This window comes from Crotalus tigris, unplaced genomic scaffold (assembly GCF_016545835.1).
Source record: "Crotalus tigris isolate CLP2741 ecotype Arizona unplaced genomic scaffold, ASM1654583v1 scf7180000024398.1132909, whole genome shotgun sequence".
Classification (NCBI taxonomy): Eukaryota; Metazoa; Chordata; class Lepidosauria; order Squamata; family Viperidae; genus Crotalus; species Crotalus tigris.
In genome coordinates, this window is record NW_024100566.1 from 257178 (window position 1) to 280448 (window position 23271).

General features: G+C 38.6%; 1 protein-coding gene across 9 annotated transcripts in view; it reads left to right on the forward strand.

The window, feature by feature from the left end:
• The window catches only part of NIN (ninein), a 112086-nt gene extending 89934 nt beyond the window's left edge, over positions 1-22152 (forward strand). For 7 of the 9 annotated variants that reach the window (XM_039329481.1, XM_039329485.1, XM_039329486.1 and 4 more), the window contains 4 exons: positions 723-899; positions 8499-8699; positions 15708-15821; positions 18278-22152. In XM_039329481.1, coding sequence (XP_039185415.1) covers positions 723-899; positions 8499-8699; positions 15708-15821; positions 18278-18484 — 699 coding nt within the window. In that variant the 3' untranslated portion in view covers positions 18485-22152. Of the gene's footprint in view, positions 1-722; positions 900-8498; positions 8700-11492; positions 12060-15707; positions 15822-18277 lie in introns of those variants that run through there. The other 2 variants (XM_039329488.1, XM_039329490.1) reach the window with 1 other exon arrangement.
• Positions 22153-23271: the final 1119 nt, after the last annotated feature.

A 23271-nucleotide genomic window follows, 5' to 3' on the forward strand; every position in this document is an offset into this window, starting at 1 on the left:
TATCTTCAAGTTATCAAGGCTGAGAAAGCATTGGGTTAGACTGAGACAAAGTGATTAGCTTCTCCTACTTTAAGGATTCCACGCAGTTCTCAGATCAAGTGACAGCATGAGTGAAGTGACAGGTCTCTTCAGTTCTAAACTAGATGTCTTAACCACTCCCCTGGTACATACTATAGTATGTGTGCTTTTTTTTCAAATTAAGTTCTAGATACATGTCATAATTATCTTTTTTCAATGGATAGCAGTGTGAGAAATTGACTTCCGCATTTCTTTTGATCCATGAATATAAGCAGTTGCTAATCCATAACCTACGTCCTGAATGTTAAAATAATTTCATATACTTGATAAATGTTTATTCACTTTTTAGCAATTACATGCATCACATCTGGGTTTGATTGTCTGCACTTTCAAACTATTACCATCCTATTCAAAATTCTTCACCATAAGTCTCAAATGAACTTACTTGTAGGCTCATGACTATAATAATCTTCAATTGCAGAAGTTAAACTTTTGTTTTGTCTTCCAATAGTCCTATAAGGAAGCCCTTTCTACTTCTTATGGTTTTTATGGGAATGTAGCCAAGTTAAAAGGGACTGACTTGCTCATGTCCATAAATATAAGCCAAGGTAGAAAATGGCTTTGAATCCAAGCCTCTGAGTAATCAATCTTCCTAGCTTGTATCATAAGTCTGACTCTGCAGTCTGCTTGCTTTCTTGCTTCAGAGTCGGTTCCTGGAAGCAGCCATGCATTCATCAGGGATACAGAATCAGCAGAAGAAGCTTTGTTGGGGTGAACTGGAGCTGATCAAGCAGGAGCAGCAGCTTCTGAGGCAGGAGAATGAGCAGCGGCAGAGGGAATTCCAGGATGCCAAATCGGAGCTATCTCATTCTAGGGAAAAGGTGAATTGGAATACTTGTCAAATGCTAATATGTAGGCAGCCCACCTTATTCCAAGATCTTAGAAAAAGTAACAGCAGTTCAGAGGTCACGTCTCTTGGTAGATATTTGAATGACCAGCACTAGATTGACCAAAAATTGCTGACATTAGTTATTTCATCATTATAATTTCTACTGCTGAAACAAAGGAGTTGAATAAAGAGGATGGCAGGGAATAGGAAGTTCTGTTTGATTCCAATATTTAAAATGATTTGCCTTTAAGTCTTATAGCTATATCTTTTTGCACGACGCTCTGCTTAGTGAGCTTAAATAAATGAGAAGAATAGCTCCCACAAGATTGAATTACTATTCATTCCTGTATAAAATCATTTCTATTCCTATTTTATCTATCTTAGTAAGTTACCATGGACCTGGGACTGATACAGAACGATTAATACAATAATGTAGTGAATTTAACTGCTTTGGGGTCCCCTAGTCTATGGAGATTCTCGATCATGCAGATGATGGTTGTCCCAAAGGTGCTTTTCAAAAGACAACTGGACTATGTTTTTTTTCTTGAAAATATTTCACTTCTCATCCAAGAAGCTTTTTCAGTTCTGACTGAATGATAGGGAATAGAAGGATTTATATGCTTTTATGATCTGTTGTACAGTAAATCATTTAGATTTATTAATAGGTCTCAGTGTACCTCCTCTTACCTGTTCTCTCTTTCTCTTTTTCTGTGTGTGTGTGTGAGAGGGGGGTATTTAAATTTAGATAGAGTAAATAAGAATATTACCAATCAGACTTAAATGCATGTCTGATGCTTTGCAGCTTGCCTAACATCGGTAAATAAAATCTTATTTGGTTATTGCTCTAGCCAAATATGGTAGCTGGAATCTGCTACTCCAACCATCAAGCAAGAAAAATACCAAAGCCAGTTACAGATTGTGAAATTCATTGAGCAAGAGAAGCTGAATGTGAATGGCTGCAGAAGGAGCTAGCTTTGGCCAGCAAGATCAGTTTTAGGTGGGGGGGGGGTGGCCTAAAAAAATGCACTTTCATTTTGCACTATTATTTTAAACTTTGAATTTATCACTTAGTTTTATTCCATCTTTCAAAATCTGTCAAATTATAAATAGTTTGTTAATTCCATTTATTTTTACAGTGCACATCTTTGGGACACATGTATACCAGTAGCTTCCGTCAAACTAGTTCCCATGTTCCAAAAACACAAGCACTACATTCCCAGTAATGGTTTTTATAGCTGGTCAATTAGCTGCAATCTCTGCCATAAGCAACCAAATGGCTGTCTATTACTATGTAGACAAATGGATAGTGATGCATAAATCAAGCAACTGCTACAAGCCATGGCAGAAGGTATCTTTATGATCAAAAGCAATCTATACTTGTTGCTACAGAAGGTCAGAAGCAAGAGAAGGATACTGTTGCCATATCCTTCTTGTTTATTTCGTGGAGATCAGGGAATGTTGGCGAAATGATTATTATACTTTAGATTATGGAAGTTAATATACAATTCTGGTTCTTTTCACCAAAGCAACATATGAGAGGTTATAAAATCTAGACCAGTGATGGCGAACCTTTTAGAGACCAAGTGCCCAAAAACTGGCCCTGCCCCTGCTCCGCCCCCCCGTCCCCCACCCCTCCTGCCAGCAGGGCCACTCACCGCCTCCAGGGCCCGCCGCAGATCACCCAGGCAGCTCAGCAGTGCCATGGTGGCCACACCCTCTGCCCATGCCCCACAGCATCAACTGTGCGCGATGGGGTGTGAGGGCAGAGTCTTGTCTACGCTGCCTGGCTGCCATGTCCTTGGCTGTGCTGCTCCGCGTGGGCCATGCTCAGGGGCAACTCTCCTCCAGGGGGGCTGCTGGTGAGGGGGTCGCAGGGAGAGATGAGGCTGGGGCAACAGCACATGTGCCCACAGAGAGGGCTCCGAGTGCCGCCTCTGGCCCGCGTGCCATAGGTTCGCCACCACTGATCTAGACCATGCAGACTTTTGACCTGTTTTAGCTGGGGATCTTATATTCTCAATTTCTGTATCTGCCAGTGATCCCCTATTGGAAGGATGGAAGCTTTATAGACAATATTTCATTCCCATCCCCATAAGCCTTGCAACTCTAGGGATTATGATGAAGTTCTAGACCAGTGGTTCTTAACCTGGGCAATATCACCCCCCAGGAGGCAATTTCATTTTTCAGGGGGGCGATGGAACGAAAAGGGGCAATGCGGGGGCGAAGGAAGGAAAAGGGGGCAATATGGGGGCGATGGAGTGAGAAGTTTTGGGGACACTTTTGAGACTTTTTTGTACAGTGAATTGCTGTATATCTGTCATACAAAAACATCAGATCACTCGCTATTAGCGGATTGAATTGTGTTTTCAAATATTCCTCCAGCTAGCTTCAGTACAGAATGCCATACATATGTGAATACAAATCGCTTATCTTCATGCGTGTTGCACAGCAGCCTCTACCCATACAGTGGCACGCCATTGGCCAGAATATGGGAGATATGGGAAAAAGACTGGAAATAAATTATTTGCATTGATATGTCCTGATGACAATTTTAAAGAACACAAAAAAGGGTTTGCATAAATTGAAGAATTATTTCCTATGTTGTGATTGAGAGGTTATGTTGGGGGAGGGGGGCGATGACAACTTCCTCATTGGCTCAAGGGGGCGATTCGTTCAAAAAGGTTAAGAATCACTGTTCTAGACAATTTGCTAGATAACCTCTCTGTTGAACTAGACTGACTATTAGAAAAGATCTATTTGGTTACAAGTTGTCTATGTCTGCAGGTATGTTTTGTTATCTTTGCTTGGCAGAGTGGAAACTAAATAAATCATGCCACAATTTTTTTTTCTAAAATGATACTAAAATCCTCGGGCAAATCCAACAGAGATTTTCAGAGTGGCAGAAGAATTAGCTGAATTTGTCTTGATTTAAGGATTGACACTCAGCAAAGGAACAGAATCTTCTCAGCCATGAGTGAGACTGACCTTGCAGTTTTCACCAATGTAGATTTTGCCGTAAGAGATGTGAGCATAGCTGAAACCAGATTTCAATTCCTGTTGGCTTGTGGATTTCACTGAGTGATTTTAAGCTAGTTATACCCTAGTTATATTATTAGACTGGTACAGTGGCTCAGCAGTTAAAACACTTGGCTTGTCGGCTAGAAAACAAACACCCCAGGTTTGAGACCTGAGTGCACACAACAGGGTAAGCTCCTGTCCTTGCCCCAGCTCCTGCCAACCTAGCAGTTTGAAAACATGCAAATGTGAGTAGATAAATACCACTTCAGTGGGAAATTAATAGCACTCCATGGTGTCATACTGGCCACATGAGCACAGAAATGTCTTCGGACAGCGTTGGTTCAATGCCTTGAAAAAGAGACAAGCACCACCATATACCCTCTAAACCTTACTACCTCAGAGTGATTGAAGTAATAAAATTATAGGAGATCTTAAAGTAAGTCACCTTGAGTTTGGACAGGATATAAATGTAATAAATTAATATTTTTATGGAGAAGGGAGCCACTGGGGAGGGGAGAGAGTGTTTGGAAAGTCAGGTTCAACAGAAAATAGTTTCATTAAGCTTAGAGTCTGAGCTCAAGTATTTCATTTTCAGTTTTAATCACAAAAAGATCTAAATTGTCCCTCTGGAACAGACATTTTACTGCTGAATTTTAATGGCACAAAAGTTCAAGCAGCTTTGCTTTCAATCAATTCTTAAATTGAAATTTTGTCTCCAACAATGGCACATTTTGTGATCCAAATGAATTCAGAAAAGAAACATGTTGCACAATTTATTCTGATTCTACAAATTGCTGTTTGTAAGGCCAACAACAGTCACCCAAGGTTAGGAAGTTGCCCCAACCCACTGCTGCTCTGACCATTAGAAGAGTGATCAGAAATATTGATTCAGCTCCCATCGGCCCTTTGCTTCTGACATTTAATTGGACGCATCTTCACATGTTCAAACACCAGCCATAAGATATTGAAACCTGTTCTTGCTTTTAACTCAAACCAGATCTCTTTAAGAAACTGAGTTCTGTGCATATTAAATGTGCAGGACACACTTAGCCCAGTCTACGTTCTCTTGAAGAGAATAGACTCAAAAGAGAGTCTCCATTGACATATCCTACCAGCCGCTGTTTTCTGTTTCTCTGAAAAAGTCCTTGTCTTTTTGTATTTGATTACTCTTTTTCTGGGCAAGTTTCATTTGGTCTTTTTTTTGCCCTTTAATTCCCATAATTGTCTTTCTATCTTGTGTTTTTTCCTTCTTTCTTTCTGGCTAACCTGTGCCTAGACCTTGGTGGCTGGAACTAGCAGAGACGAATGCAGTGCTCTGCCTGACTTAACATGTGAAGGTAGAACCAACTCTTTTTTTCTGTAATCCCACTGCATGAAGAGAAAAGAAATGACATTACCAAGTACCTGCCATGTCATCTTTCCTTTCATTTGTTACAGACTTGAACATTAAGGCAATAACCTGCCTGATCTGAAGGAGCTACTCTTCATTTAAATGACCATTAATGGTCTTGCTCAAGTGTCATAGGGATAATAGGCAAAAAGGGAGCTTTTGCAGCAAATAATTTCTCTAGTTTTAGAAAGAAAGAGAAAAAGCTTATTTTTAAAGTCCAAGAATATGAGACAGGATGCTTAATACAAAACCAAACTTCAGGAAAAAAAATGAAAAGTGGCTCTGAGATTCCATTTTCTTTTTTTACCCATTTTTTGTTAATTGTTGGATGGATTGTTTATTTTCGTGAGATAACTAGAATTGGTCGTCCTTCCATGGTTTCCCAATTGCATGCTCTTAGTGGAATAGTGGGATTGATATTTGCATGGCCAGGTTTACTGATCTTTGATAATCTCCAAACTATGTAATTTCCCCTATGTTTCTTTAATTTGTACAGCCCAGTGAGCCATATGCTCAGGGAAAATGTTCTTTGTAAGTTAATTGTGATTACAAAATCTTTCTCCAATGGGTACTACATTTTGAGCTCCAGCTAAATTTCCAATGAACATTGTGCTGATGATGATTATGGTGATTGATAGCTTGTATGGTTTTCCACAAAGTTCAGAGCATGTGAACTGGATGTGCATGCAAGAGAACAGTTGCACATGCCCTTTCCACTTCATTAGGCCTCCATTCTACCACATATAAAAAACATATAAAAAGATTATTTATGTAATTCCAGTAAGAAGTAATTACAAGTGACTTTTCCCAAAGGAACCATCAGTGGAACCTTCATGATTAAACATAGTACAAATGTCTTATCTGATGCTTCATATTTGATGTTCTAAAAATACTGATTTGTATTATTTTTCTGTAATAATTCTAATGCAACCTCAACCAACTTGGTGATTTCCAAATATGTTGGAATGTAACACTTAAAAACTGGGAATTTTGTCTGGGAATTCTGGAAGTTGCAGCTGAACCAAAGAGTATCAGATTAGTTATACAAAATTGAATAAAATTGTACCTAAGCTGGTTCTGATATTTCGAGACAAAAACTAGTAAAATATTCTAGCAAATAAATAACATATCAAAAGCTTTCTCACATTGTTCAAGATTCTAATACTGTAATTCACTACCACTTTAAAACTATTTTTGTTATATTGCTGTATTGCCTTAAGAGCTGCAGGTCCCTATAGAGCTTACAGCATAAAATTATTTCTTTTGAGTTTGTGATTAGCAAAATGTATGGCTGGTTTTATAATGAGAAAAATCTCCAACTAAAACTGCAATTATCAATATGATCCTAGAGTTCTTTTCAAAAGGCCTGAGTTTAATACTATTCATTCCAAAGTAAAGATATATACATTTGCAGTCTAATCTGGGGAGTGGGAGTGGGGAGGTGAATTCTTAATAACATTTGGCGATCAATTATTTTTAAGCTACATCCTAAAGTCAACTGCTTTTAGCTGTCTTGGTGATGTCTAAGTTGGGGAGTCATAACACAGAACTGGAAAGGTATTTTTGCTTCCTTATGAATTTACTGTGTATGTCTTCAATATATTTTCTCAGCTCAATAAGTTAGAAGAAACAATAAAAATATTACAAAATGTTATATTAAAATAAAAGCTTTAGGGATATGTGATGCTTCAGATCCAAAGCCAATAATGTACTTTGCAGGGACATGGATGTGCACATCAATCCTAAAGACTGATCGTTTCTATGCCATCAGATCAGTGTTGAGTCTGAGCAATCACACAGAAGGCCCTTTTCAGAAGGATCTGCCTTTCAGGGCTCCCAGCAATGTTCCCTGTTCCCCTTAAAGAATTCCTTAAGGAAGCAACATTTTTTCCTGAGCTAGCTTTGTGAATCTGGGAGAAGATGTATTGAAATTAAAGAGGCACCAAATGTATGTCCATACCACTCCAAAGTCTACTTTGGGCTTCAACTCCAAATTGTGGCACTATCTTATGAAGCATGAATGGACACAGCAAACCTCCATTTAACAGAACAGCATTAGAAAAGTATTTTACTCCTGTCAAGGGCCATAATCTCTTCTTTACAATCTACAGCAGTGTTTCTCAACCTTGACAATTTTAAGGCATGTGGACTTCAACTCCCAGAATTCCACAGCCAGCATTGCTGGCTGTGGAGTTCTGGGAGTTGAAGGTCCACATGCCTTAAAATTGTCAAGGTTGAGAAACACTGATCTATAGACAGGTGACCCTCTTTTCTACTTTCCTCCTAAGGTTCTTCCAAAATGGTGTGCTTCTCCTAAAGAGAGTCTTCCTAAACTAAACACTAAATGTGTTCAGCTGAAACTCCATCATCCCCAGCCAACTTGACTGATACTGTCTGGCGCTGATGGCAATTATAATAAAATACTCCTGGAAGGGACCTGATTAGATAAAGCATCTTAAAACAACAAACATAATGCTGGGGGGGAGGTGTTAGGGTCCATTCCTCCTATGGTCTGGAGCATGGCAGAAGGTGGTTGAGTTTTTTTGGCCTAGATCTCAGATGAGGAGCCTTTCCTCTTCCTCATCCCCATGCCTTTTCTTCCCTCTCCTCCTTGACCCCTTTGCAGAAAAATGTTACTGCATGGGCTGTGACAGTGTGTAGAAGAGTAAAATTGTATGAGTGGGCACATACAATCTAGAGCAGTGGTTCTCAACCTGTGGGTCGGGACCCCATTTGGGATCAAATGACCATTTCACGGGGGTCGCCAAACAACGCATCCGCCATTTTTTCCCCCTTTTCCTTAGCTGTGCTACTCCCTTTTATTCTATTGGCTTTTGAAATAAAGCCAATAGAATAGACTCTCTTGAATAGAGTCTAATTCTATTGGCTTTCAAAAGCCAATAGGAATTGTCCAGGCTGTCTCTGCCCTGCTGAGCCCGCCAAAAGTCCCATTCTGCAAACGGTGCTGCACCAGTTGAGTAGTCCTCGACTTACGACCGGTTGGAGGTTGCGGCATTAAAAAGGTTGAGAACCACTGATCTAGAGGGAACATTAGACACGTTACTGGGAGTCCACCTTTGCATTCTTCCTAACTGATCTTGGTGCTCAGATGATGAGAGGGGGTTCTTATCAACCCTGCAAGGCATCTCTTTTATATTTCCCTACCCATCTTGTCTGATACAGCTGCTTCACTCAAACTCCAGCATGATGCTTAGCCCACCCCAGCACCCTCGAGAACTGCAGGAGATCCAGCAGCAAGGATGTCCTGTTATCCCATCTGAACAATACCAGCAGCTCCAGCACCAGTTCCTACAGGCAGAGAGAAGGTGTCAACGCCTGCAGGAGGAGCTTGAGAATCGGCCCTTGGAAACAAACATGCCCCAGGTATGTTACAATCTGTTTCTTCTTCACTGAATATAGATTAGTCATTTACCACTTCACTTTTTCTTCATTGTGTCCCTTTCTCTGTTTATGCCAGTTTCAAATTTCTAATTCTCCCCAAGTACTTAACAGATGAAATCCCTCCATATATTGCACCAAAGCATGCTTTCTTCTTCATAATCAGCATTTTCTCATCAGCTGACTTAGGTAATTATGTCCATGAACTTTCAAAACCCCAGAACTGAAGGACATCAGAAAACATCTAATGTTTCTATTCAGTGCAGGATCTGCTAATGGCTTTGGACAAATGGATATCTAATATCAGTTAGGACACGGGTCCCCAACCCCCAGGCTGCAGCCCAGTAGTGGGCTGCAGCCCATTCAGAATCGGGCCATGGAAGTGGTGGATAACTGTGCGTGTGTGCAGCTCCGCTTTTGTAAGCAATGGGCAAGTGAGCAAAGCTCCATTTGTGCAAACAGCAGATGCGTGCACCCGACCCTCATGCAAATGGAGCTGTGCATGTGCGTGTGCCTGCCACTCACACAAATGGAGATGCACACCCACTCGCCCACCACTCACATGTAACCATGCCCTCTCCTCCCCCCCCCCCCCCGGCAGGTCTGTAAAGCCGGAAAGGTTGGGATCACTGAGTTAGGAGACCTCTGGGGAAGGGAAACATGCCACTTATGATGCAACTTATTCTATTGGTTGACAGCCATGCCCTCAAAAAAATTCTCCTGGTGCCAGGTTTGAATTTATACCTCTGTAGTTTCATTTCATTGGTTCTTGTTCTACCATCAGTGACAGAGATAATTTCTCTCCTTTCTTTATATGACAACCCTATGAATATCTGAAGACTCCTACCATATTTCCTTTTAGTCTAGTCTGTTGCAAGCTAAACATATCCAGTTCTTTTCAATATTCTTTGTAGGACTGACCATCTTAGTAGCACCCTTCTGTACATGCTCCAGTTTGCAATGCCTAGAAGTGAGCATAATAAGATAGCTGTTTTAATAGAAATGGAAGAGCAAAATCTTCTATTGGATTATCTATATTGCAAAATTCAGTAGCAATCTAAGCTGCTGGAATTTTTCAGCTGAATATGGCAATCATTTAATATGAAGACATGCTGCATAAGTCAACTTTTCATTTTGCAGTGTGTCTCTGCATCAAAATGATTCCTTCTTTTATAATGAAACATTCAGACAATCTGTAGCCATTCAGATGTTGGAATCCAATTCCAGTCTGACCCCAGCAAGCCTGCCAGTTAGTCAAGATTCATGAGAATTATTCTTTAGTAACATGTATATGGCCACAGGTTTCTCCCTCACATACAATTCTAGAAAATGGACTGGGCTTCCTTGTATTGTTTATTGTATCATTTAATTACAAAATGCTAGCAATCTGACATATCACTACTAATTCATGGTTAAGTAACCATAGATAAAATGTTAATAATAGAAATGGAGGATCCAGCAATAATTCTGATTTATGGTAATTGCCAATACACAACCCTATTCTATCTTCTATTTATGAAACACTGGAAGATAAGATAAGGGCTTTTTACTTAACTTATTAGCTGACACTGACATGTTGAATTTCATCTAAATTTATGCTGCATCTTCCTCCTTCTCCTCCTTCCTTTCTCTGCCCAATTCCATCTTTTGGATAAATCATTATGACTATTACGTCTGAAATAAGATACTTTGGTTCACAATTTCCTCTAAACCTTAATTGAAAAGCAAGATTTGAATAGGCTTCTAGTTTTGCAGTGTGGGCAAACTACAACATGTGTAAATGATCGCATGATCAGTTTGGATGTAACAATAAATGTCGGCTGACCTAAATAAGAAACGGGATGATCATGCAAAGAGAGGAAGAGATGTATTAGCCTGAGACTTAGAATTGGCAATGAACCTCATCCCAATGTCAGAAAATAAGAGTCATTGGCTGTGTGGTGCTTGCTCTTTTTAAAGAGCTATTGATCTTTAAAGAACTACTGTCTGCAATGCATGACCTATGTGGGCATGTGTGATTTCCTTGTTTTTGTAATGGGCAGTGACAATAACTTTCAGGAACAAAAGGACAATGGTCAAAGAAACTTGAGTTCAAGAAGAAATGTAATTTGAGAAAACATCTCAGACTTGACCTCCCCAGTTTTCTTATGGATAAAGGCAGGGAGTGGGGAGATGCTTTCAGACTCGCGAGAGTTTGCTAAGGCAACCCTATAATAAAAGTAGAATTCATAGCTTTTGTTTCCTAGTCTGGTCTTACTTGAAGGGCTGGCATCCATCTTATTAATAAAAGAATTAGGGAGGGTCATGTTTGACATGTTTTCTCAAACTACATTTCTGCTTTGGACTCAATTTCTTTTATCTGATAGCAATAGCACTTAGACTTATATATCGCTTCACAGTGCTTTACAGCCCTCCTTAAGGAGTTTACAGAGTCAGCCTATTGCCCCCAACAATCTGGGTCCTCATTTTACCGACGTCAGAAGGATGGAAGGCTGAATCAACCTTGAGCTGGTGAGAATTGAACTGCTAGCAGTCGGCAGAGTTAGCCTGGAATACTGCATTCTAACCACTGCGCCACCATGATTCTTCTGATCACAGTTTTGGTTACAGCTCTTCCTCCTGTTCCTCAAAGTTAATCTCACAGCCCATTGAACTTCTTGTGTTTGTCTGTCTTGATGTAATGCTTAAATGGCACTGAGTGTTTGTGCTGCTTAAGTGTGATGTTCTGTTTTCAAAGGCCTGCGGGTCAAGTGTGTCCTCCTTGCCTTCTTTCCCCAGGCTTTGCTTCCGGAGCAACGATCATTGCATGCAGATACGTACAGGCGGATTGGTCATCTCTGACACCCCTTGGCTTCTAACGCACCTCATTCCTTGCTCACAATAACTGGCATAAGCTGAGAAACCCAGGGATCAAATCACATTTCTTGTTAATTTAAAATCATCTTTTTTTATAAAAAAATAATTTGTCTTGTATTTTTCCCCATCCCTTATTTATTTGTGTCAGAATCTATTTTTATTAGGGGGAATGGGGAGAGAAAGAATCACATCTTTTTTATTTCAAATGTTTTTAATTTTGTTATAAGTCAATTTCATTATTTATGTTATTTAAAAATGGCTTAACCACAGGAGTTTGTAAAGAGAAAAACTTATTTTCCCCCATCAGTTGTATACTAAGTGTTTTTTAAATTAAATGGTACTAAATTTTTTATATATTGGATTTGGAGAAGAAATTTTGAGTTATTTATACAAAATTTTGTACAAGATGTATAAATACTTTTTAAACAAGGAAAAAGCAAAACTTTGGGGCTTGTAACTTGATAAATAAACTACTCATTTTTAAATATCTCCTTGTCTTTTTGTCTTACTAATTAATAGGGTTTTTGGATGCATTTCTTGATGAAGCTGGAGCTTTTATTAGGCTGAGTCATTTTGCCATAGAAGTTCAATTAAGGGTATGCTCCTTCCCTTGGCAACTTCCAGATGTGCCTATTGTAGTTCCCAGAATTCTTAGTAATAATCATTGTAGTAATTTCTGGGAGACAAAGTCACACATCAGAGAACTGCCAAGTCTGGAAAACACTGAATTAAGGCAAAACCATAGCTTAGTGATAGAACACATATTCTATATGCAGAAAGTCCTAAGTTTTAGCTAGCATCTGTAGTTATGAGTAGAATACTCCACTCTGAAACCCTGGAGAGTTGCAATTAGTATCAATAATGCTAATGTCTGTCTATCTATCTATCTAGAACTACTTAAAAATAATCTGCAAGAAAGTGCACTCAGTTTCCCTAGATATACAACCACTTTGTGGGCAGCATAACCATGTTACCAAATCCTAGATGACAAAACCATGTTTTTGGGCAATTCCAGAAGGTGAAGTAAATATGACAAGAGAATGATACTGCAAAGAATAGGCACCACATCAAAAAAAACTCTCCTCCTGGGTCCCATCAGATAACTTTGGATGAAACCTGCAGACCTGATGGGACAAATAGAAGTGATTGGGGAGAGATGGTCTCTCAAATAAGTATGTTCTTAATAAAATCTTCAAATAAAGAACCAACCAATGGACTCTGATTCATCTGAAGGAACTGTATCTTTGAGGATAAATTCAAGGGTAACAGAATAAAGCAGCTAGGGCAGGGGTGTCAAACTGCTGGCCCATGGGCCGGATGCGTCATGCTGAAACCGCACCCACCCATTTGCCGGCAATGGAAAAAAAGGTGCGATACGTTGCGACACATCACGTGACATTGCAAGTTTGACACCCCTGAGCTAGGGTAAAAGCTTTTCTTTTTTAATTTAATACCAGTAGTAGGAATGAAATGAAGATTGTAATAGTAATGGCAGAATTGGATTGGGTCCTAGCAAGATATGACAATAATAAACTCTTAGAAAAGCCTAACAATTTGAAATATTCATATAAAGCAGCTATCAATTTGTTATAGGCAAATTTATTCATGGCAACAAATTATTCCAGATTACAATAACAAAACTGCAAAAAAATTCAAAAGGATCTCTTCAAAATGAATAAACACTAAAATGTAATTACAAAATATAGAAAATTGGGGGACAAATCCTATCCAACCATCCATCTACATACACAACTACATAATACATACAGTAGCAAGGAAAAGAAATTTTGGGATGAATATGAATTAAAACATTGACTTTTTTGGTGTTTATACAAAGGATAAATATATTTTAGGATATGCTGGAAAAGCATCTGAAAAAAGAACATGATATCCATACACTTTGAGAATATCTTTACAAAATCTGGGGTCTGATTTCACTTGGAATATTGCAAGTGGAAAGCTATCACATCTTACCAAATGTATAATATTTCTGGAAAGGATGCAGAAAGACTAACCAAAATGATCAAATTTATCAATTAAATCAAAATTATTAATAGAACACTATCTCAAGAGCCACTAATTTGGACATTTTTAAAAGAGGATTGAGAGCAGTTTGGTGTAGTGATTAAGGCTAGAAACCTGGAGACAAAGTTCTAATCCTGCCTTAGGCACAAAGCTACCTAGGCTGGTCACTTACTTTCAGCCCTAGGAAGGAGACAATGGCAAGCCACTTTTGAAAAACCTTGCCAAGAAAACTGTAAGGGGCTTGTCAAGGCAGTCTCTGAGAATTGGACACAATTGAAGAAAAAAAGGATTAGAAAACTGAATGCAGCATACGTCTACATGCACCTTCAGAATCATAGGCACTACATCTCTGAATACCACTTGCTGGTGAATAATGAGTCAGAGAGCCACTTGCTTTGAGACTCTGTCTAGAGACTCTTTCCAGAGATCTAGCTGACTGCTGTAATTGAGCCTTGTGTCTAATCCAGCAGACTTTTATATTCAAAATTTCTACAGAAAATATAGTTTTAGTTCAGCTTGTTTTCTTGAGTTTATGTGCTCAATTTCACATGGCAGACTGGAGACTGGAGACCCTTCCGGCCAACACAATTATCCATAAATCAATGAAAGAAGATTGTTGCTTTAAGTAGAAACTATCAAACAGATGGAAATTGTTCAGCCCATCTAAAAACAACACTACAGCTGCTTCCACATCCTCAATTTCTGCAAAGATTTTGAAGGGTATGGTGTCCAAATAATTAAGATAACAGTTGGGCATGTTTCTACAACCCATTTGATACGAATCCTGAACACTCAACTCTGATTTCACAAAATACTTCAACCTGATCAAAGCAGGATGGGTTTGCACAATAATCTAAACTACAAAAAAAAATACCGTGAAACTTAACTCTTATCCAAATTTAATATATCATGCACATATATTATTAAATCCGGACCTGACTCCTTGTGACTTTTTAATTACTGTAGGATCCAATAATTAACACAAACTCAACATCTGTAGAAGCAATGTAATTCTGGCAGCACCTATTTAATTGTTTGTTCCTGGAAAGCCAAGCAATATTAAATTTAGTGCTACTTGGATGGGAGGCTACCAGGAAATATAAGGCCATAGACCTGACCATGAAGTCAGGAAAACGCAGCAGCAAACCACCCGCACATGGTTGACAAGAAAACCATATGGACATGTCCATAAAATCACCAGAGTCAAGCTCGACTTAGAGACTTTAGTTCTGAATACCATTTTGGGGCAAGGTAGACAATTAGAAATAGCTACTACCTTCAAATTTGATCTTGCAGATGGCAATGGGAAAATGAGATGCTAATAAAGTAGACTTTGGGCTGATCCAATAGGGTTTTTAAGCCTTTTTAATTTCAGCTTCAGATTCTCAACATCTCTCCCAGATCATTCCATAATCCGTTAAAATGTAGAGCATACGTGCTTGGTACATCCTGGAAAAATGGTAGCACAAAGGATTAGTTGTAAAGCCTTCACACATTCAGTTTGATGGAAAACCCTCATACTGCTCAGTTATCTGCTGTTTCCCTGTGTGTATGTATCATGTCCATCTCGAAAGAGGCTGGAATGTGCCCATTCCTTTAAACACTTTTCTTGTATCTGAATATATTTGATAACTACCATATTGCCCAGTATTTGACATTCCTTTTCTGGGGAAAACTACATCAATGCAGTGATTGCTACCATCTGCTTACTTTCATTTTAAGCATTGTTTTTAGATTTTTGTTATGAATTGCATTTATATACTATATATAGGGTTTTTTCCTATTAATATTATATTGTGGACATTTTAATATACAGTAATCTTGTCAGCTACCAAGAGTTTTTTGATTGTAACAAATCTAATAATCAACTAAGCAAATTTGGAATAATCACATGTACATAAGAAGTCTGTGTCTTTGTGTGCAGTTATGGCTTGCTTTGCTTTCAGAATATTGTTTTTATCTGTACAAATAACCCAACTATTTCTCAGTTTCTTGCTTTCAATGTTTTTTCTCCTCTGTAAAGTTTATGTTGCAAAAAAAATAAACCCAGCCAATCACCAAGATCTTTTGAATATTTTAATTTTGATTTCATGCACACATGCTCCATTACAGGGTGGATATGAGCAGCTACTACAGACTATGGAGAAACGCATGATGGATGTTGAACAACAGTTGAGGCTGGTAAAACAGCTTCTCCAGGATAAAGTCAACCAGCTGAAAGAACAGGTGAGCATTTTAAGTGGTTCCTAAGTCTAGGGTCACTGTGCCATGATTCATAGATAATACCTGAGGATTCCTTGCACAAAGTTTGAGGTAACATTACAATCTAAGGCTCGATTCACACTAATTCATAATGTTTGGCAATGTATTGTTTGAAACCAGCTAGCGCTCTGGCCAAGCACTATGAAAGGAAAAAATATATATCTATCAATATCTTTTATATCTGGTTCAGCACCTTGATTGATCTAAGGACTTGTTGATCAAGAAAAGGCCCTGTGCCTTTACTGAACCAAAGTTTAAACTATGGCTTTCTGCAGAGTACTATGGTTTGTAAGATTGTGGTCTATATGCATTTCTTCTGGTCCCATGCTTTCTGGTTCCTTTCCTATAAATATGAGGGGGGGCAGGGGGTATGAGAATTGAGGAACTACCCTTGCAAACAGGGCACCTTTTGCAATAGTACATGTCAAAATGGTAATGTGGAAAGTTGTGGTGAGAACAAATGTAGAAACATTGTGGTCAGGACACGAACAAGGAACTGACTCTGGTTAGTTTTAAGGTATAAAAGAGTGGCACTAAAAGTGGGTTGGGGCCAATCAGCCGCAAGCCGTCCTTCTTGACTGCTTGTACGATTGACTCTCATTGCAATGGGTAATGGTAGGTAAGTACTTGTTGTATGGTCTAAATCTCAATAAACCTCTGAATCTTGAAAATGAGATGTTTGTGGTGTGATGTCTCTTGTCTCTAACATGTTTTTCCCCTGATAGCATAGAGATGCATATTGTTCCAGACAGATTCTGAAACCTCAAAGCTCTCTTCCCTAGAGCTTCCAAAAATTGTTTAAAGTCAAAAATACCTTTAAACAAAATGAAATCAAGTATAGTTTTGTCTTTAGCATGATTTGAAAAATGCAGGCAGTAGTGGTTTAGATAATAAACTAGGGTTATGCAAATCATGGCTTAATATATTGTGTAAATGCAGAATGAGATTTTTAGGGGTTGATATCAAAATACCTCATCTCAATCCTATGTAAATATAAATAGTTTTCATGGTGGATGAGTCCCAAATTATTTCATTCTAATTGTGCTGAATGATCACTTGTTAGCTATTTATTCTGGATGGTACATGCTTGTATCAACACTTGTGTTAGACATAACATTATGGGAAGAAAATAGTATCTAAAGCATTATTGTTATTTACACATAACCCACTCAATGTTTTGACTGGATTTGGTACTTTTGACTATTGGATCCTTCCCAAGGATCTAGGATATTTAAAATATCATTGTAATGAATTTTATGTATTTATTTTATTAATATGCCACCAACTCAAAGTGGCAAACATATTTAATATCCCTTCCTCCTCATATTTTCCTCACAATAACAACTCTGTGAGGTGAGTTGGGCTGAGTGAAAATAACTGGCCCAAGGTCACTAGATGGCTTTCATGAGTAAGGCAGAATTAGAACTTATGGTCCCCCAGTTTGTTGTTGTTGTTAGTTGCAAAGTCGTGTCCGACCGATTGCGACCCCATGGACAACGTTCCTCCAGGCCTTCCTGTCCTCTACCATCTTCTGGAGCAGTGGTTCTCAACCTGTGGGTCGGGACCCCACTTGGAATCGATCGACCATTTCACGGGGGTCGCCAAACTACGCAGTCCGCCATTTTTTTCCCCTTTTCCTTAGCTGTGCTACTCCCTTTTATTCTATTGGCTTTTGAAAGCCAATAGAATAGACTCTCTTGAATAGAGTCTAATTCTATTGGCTTTAAAAAGCCAATAGGAATTGTCCAGGCTGTCTCTGCCCTGCTGAGCCCGCCAAAAGTCCCATTCTGCAAACGGTGCTGCACCAGTTGAGTAGTCCTCGACTTATAACCGTTTGAGTAGTCCTCGACTTACGACCGGTTGGGGGTCACGGCATTAAAAAGGTTGAGAACCACTGTTCTGGAGTCCATTTAAGCTCATGCCTACTGCTTCAGTGACTCCATCCAGCCACCTCATTCTCTGTCGTCCTCTTCTTCTATTGCCCTCAATCTTTCCCAGCATTAGGCTCTTCTCCAGTGAGTCCTTCCTTCTCATTAGGTGGCCAAAGTACTTGAGTTTCAACTTCAGGATCTGGCCTTCTAAAGAGCAGTCAGGGTTGATCTCCTCCCCCAGTTTCTAGCCTGGTCCTAGCCACTAGACCAAGCTATTTAAATTAATGCAACTGTTTATCACTGGTAAGTTCAGATTCTACCTATTCCCATTATATCAAAGTGCATTTCAGATATTTTGGTATTATTATTTATCATTTGTCTACTAAATGTATTTAGACAATATACAAAAGGATGACTACAGTATAGATCCTTTATAGAGACAGCTTAAAAAGTAATACTGAATTTAGCCACAACTGGAAAGTGCATGATTTGTTTCTTTGTTTTGTCCTCAATGTGGAACCAATGCATTTTTTCTTAACTATGTTTCAGCTTGTAAGAAACACAAAAGCTGATGAAATGGTGAAGGATCTCTATGTTGAGAATGCTCAGCTGCTAAAAGCTTTGGAGTTGACAGAACGGAGGCAAAAGATGGAGGAGAAGAAGAACTATCTGCTGGAAGAAAAAATAGCCAATCTTGGCAGAATAGTCAAGAATCTGACCTCCAATGTAGGATCATCAGCTCAGCTGGGATCTTAGTGCCTTTCTTTACTTGCACTTAACTATAGCACAAACATGTCTTGACCATTTATTTTCTGCCGTATTGCAAGACATAACCTTCAACTCATCACCAGCCTATGTGTGAAACTTCTTAAGTAATAGTTAGCTATACCAGTGTTAAAATAGTATTTCCTTACTTATTTTGACTGTAGGTTCAGCTCAACACATGTACAATTTGTTAGACTTATTGGATTATCCATTACTTTAGAAGAAAGTCAGATGACCAAAATGACTTGAAACAAAGGCAATAGAGATTGGATAAGGATGGGCAATTGAATAGCAAATTTCATGCTGGTATAGTCCCCAAAAGGTGTAGATAGCATTTCAGGGGTGGGGAAAGGCCGTAAGCTAATTACCTGTTTATGCAGAATTATGCACTTTATTGAAAGGTGAACATTTCATCTATTTTAATGCTGCATTTTGATAGTTGAAACTTTGGGACTGTTTGTTCTGTGGTCAGAAATAATCTCACTACACACACCAAACATAAATCCCAAACAAAGTGCCTTACTTTATATTTTTTTGGTTTGCATAATAGTTTGGAATGATGTGTGGGGGCACCACGGCCTAAGAGGTTTCATCTATTATCCACTCACCATACTACTGATTCACTTTCCATGAGCCTTCTATCCATTGCCCTGAATGCCCAAAGCTTCCATCCACTACTGAAGTTTCAGAGACAGTACTAATATGAACACACTTGGAAGAAAATTTGGAAAAGTGTACATCTTCTGTTTTCCCAGATCCATTCAAAAGAACAATGGTAGCCCAAACACCACCTTTTTGCCAGTTTTTAGGATAGCTAGACTAGAAACTCTCTGGTCTTTCAGCTGACAAACACTAGAAGAGACAGGTTAAGAAAGTAGGTGGACATCAGAAATGGAGAAGAAAAATCAAAGGAACACCAGAGCAAGGATCAGTGGTATAAAGCAGCTTGACTCTTAAGGGAAAACCACAGATAGCTCTCTTCACTCCCAAATTGTCCCACTCTCAAGGTAATCATCTCAATGTCACTAAGGGGTAATTGTACAGGCTATAATCAACTTACAACCATTTAACAACTGTTTGAAGTTACAATGGCACTAAGAAAAGTGACTTAATATCAGTCATTGCACTTACAACCATTGCAACATTTCAGGGATCACATGATCAAAATTTGGGTGCTCGGCAACCAGCATGTATTTATGATGGTTACTGCATTCCAGGGTCACATGGTTGTCATTTGCAATTTTCCCAGATACATCTGACAAAGTTAATGGGGGAAGTCAAATTATTTAACAATTGCAGTGATTTGCTTAACAACTGTGGCAAAAAGGTTGTAAAATCAGGCACAACTCAATTGCTCTTCTTAGCAATGGAAATTCTGATTCCAGTTGTGGTCGTAAGTCAAGGACTATGGAAAAGTTGCGACATAAGGCTGTAGGATATGAAAACTGCTGAGAAAACAAAGAACAGTTCCAAAATTCTGATGCTATCTGGCACCAGTGATTTTTACTGTCAGCATCCCCACTGCTGTGTTAATGGTTGCAGAGGACAGGAAAAAATGTCTTAATTTGCAGGACAAGCTATTAGTTAGTCGTAGAACATTCTTTGCATGCAGAACATTCCTCTTAAGAATCTTAAATTCCAATAGTCTGTATATACAGCAGCAAAGCTTCATGTGATTATTAAGGATTATAAACATCAGGGCTGAGAAGTAACTGACCTTCAGATACTAAATCTGAATACTGCTTGTATTTTTACTAATATTTTCAGGAACCAAAATTTCTGATGTATACATTTGAAGAAAGTAAACTGCATTCTTAAAGAGAATGCTTCTGTTTGAAACCAGAAGTGACTAACAATGAATTTTGGACTGCCAAATTACTTGGCTTGTTTTTTGTTTTAAATTTCATGATTTTATTTTAAACATCAATTTCATATTTGACAATCTGGATTTACTGTGATTTATTGTAGTCAGAGTTTCTATTTATACATATGGATTCTTAATCACCCGATCATTGTCTCTTAGCAATGGAAAAAGAATAGTTGCTTGCTTTCTCCATGCTACAGCTACACTGAATGTGTGACCTGTTTTTGCCACACTACCATATAACTTGAATAAAGAATGCAACCAGTGAGACTAAGGCTAAAACATGTTGTAGATCAAAATATCTGCAGAACATTTAATTAGCCAATTGTGCCTTATCCTGTTTGTAGCTGCTTCTACATGTAAAGCATGTTGATTCCACCTCTATAATAGATTCATTCAGAATTCTGCAGATGGAAACCTAATTCCTTCTAGCGTACCAAATAATGGTCAGTAGCATCAGAAAAAGGTCAGGGATCTCCAAGTAATTTTGATGCACTTACTTTTTTGTAAAGAACACTTGTGGAAAGAACTAACCACTGTTGGTAGTTCTTATTTAGTGCTGGCTAAAATGGACAGCTTTTTTGTGGATGGGACCAGAATTTCTTGGGAGAGGTTGTTGCTGTGGGGAATGGGATTAAGAATGTTGTAATTATTATTATTGTAAATAATATTTAACTGTTTTACACTCAGTTTAGGGTTTGCACTACACCTTCCAATTCTTTCCCACTTCAAATAATAGAAAGCTATGCCAGCAATTTTCAGAAATTATGATTAGAGATGGATAAACAGAAGGGGCTACAAAAATGGGTTTCAGGAGTCTGACTCCTGCCCCTAGGCAACTTTCCCCAACTGGATGCAAGTCAGATATTTTAAGATCCTTTAGAAGTTTAGATTCTTAGCATGGTATCTGGGAATCCTGAGAGTTGCACTTCCAAGGCATATTGACAGCATCAGATTGAGTAATGGTGTCTCTAACTTCTCTAAACTTTGAACAAGTTCCCAAAGGGTTGCACGTGCACAGAAAATTAGGTGATAAATATGGTAAATTTGTCATGCAAACACAGCCATTGTTTTTGTTTTGCATGCGGCTGAAGAAAAACTGACTCAGCTAAAATAGAACTCTTTTTTTCACTTAGTTTTTTTTTTTTTTTGCATGGATATGTATCATTCCAAAGCTTTTTAAAGCAAGAGTCTCTAAACTTGGCAACTTTAAGACCTGTGGACTTCAACTCCCAGAATTCCCTGGTCAACTATACTATACCAGCTGGGGAATTCTGGGAATTGAAGTCCACAAGTTTTAAAGTTGCCAAATTTGGAGAGTCCTGATCTAAAGCAAGCAACTTAATATGGTAGGCTGGTTAAAATGCTAGACTGAAAGCATGGAAACCTACTCCACCATTATCACTCCCATCCATGGGCACTCACACAATATCTCAGACTAACCTACCTCACAAAGTGATTGTTGTGAGGATAAATTGAAAGTAGACTCCGATGTGAAAGAAGGATAATCCTGTGGGCTTCAAAACTCTCCTCCAAAAAAAATGACTGATGCCATTGCTATATTATTTGGAGCAATGTGGTAAGGCATTCTATTTGCCAGATAGCTTATCTTGTTATGATGTCCCAACCAGCATCATAGGATTTCTATAGCTGCCTCTCAGATTCATTAATTGAGATTAATGTTGCCATTTTATCAGATTTGTATTTGATATAAATATTTTGTTTCTATTGTACACTGCCCTAAAATTAACTGGAGGATAAACAGTATTAAATATGTTTAAATACATAAAACCAACCTTTGTTCCTATATTGTTAATCTCCTATTTTGCAGCAGGAGCCTTATTTTACTCCCATTATTTCTGCCATCAATTCACAGAATTTGTATTTCATGATCCCTTGGTAAAACTTCTTTCTTGGGTATATCTGCATGGTCAGATATGCATACTGGCTGGAACTTGCACTACTATCAATCTGGCACTGTAAAGTACAGTGTCCTGTGAGTTCAGCTCATCTCCTAATGAATCCATGGATATGTCTGTGTAGTTTTCTTGACAATATGGAAGTAGCTTGCCATTCCTTTCTTCAGAGATGTATGTTGAACCAACACCTCCACCCCTGGAGCTCTTGCCTTTTTTCTGACCTCTGCTACAAGATGGGATCAAAAATGCGCGGAGTACAGGCATTATAGCTGTGTTTTTCAAAGTTGGCAATATCAAAATGTTGTTGGCTGGGGAACTCTGGAGTTGACGCCCATACTTCTTAAAGCTGCTAAGGTTGAAAAACACTACATTAGAGCACTGGCCTTAGCTGTGAGACAGCTAAACCATGGCTAAAGCTGGGTTCACATTATACATTTAACCTAATCATTAACCATTTTTCTGAGCTTGAACAATACACTATATGCTACAATGTACACTATAAACTATACAGTAAGCAAATGATCTGAGTTCAAACAATCAAGTAAACCTCCCCAAAATAAATCAAGATAAAATAAGTTTAACATATTTGAATGAAGCTGCTGTGTTGTAACTGATTTGCTGTCATAAATGGAGATATGTTGTATTTTGGCAAGAATGGCAATTGACACAAAAAACAAGATCATGGAGACTTTTATGCGTTTTTTTCTACTATTTACAGTGAAACTATGTACAAGTATTTATAACACAGCCCCTGTTCACCCAGAATCAGGTTTCCTCCTGTCTCCCACCCAGAGACTCTCCCTCTAGCTCTCCTGCTAACAGTCTTGTTTTCCTCCCACTTTCACTCAAATTCCCTCCCCAATTTGTGGGCTTAACAAAAGAGACTGGGGGGGGGGGGAGAATGGAGCTGGAATTTTACTGTCTGATGCTCAGCACAACTTGACTTCATGAAACTGCTCAGTTGAATGCTGACTCCTCCACTGAGGGAAAAATCT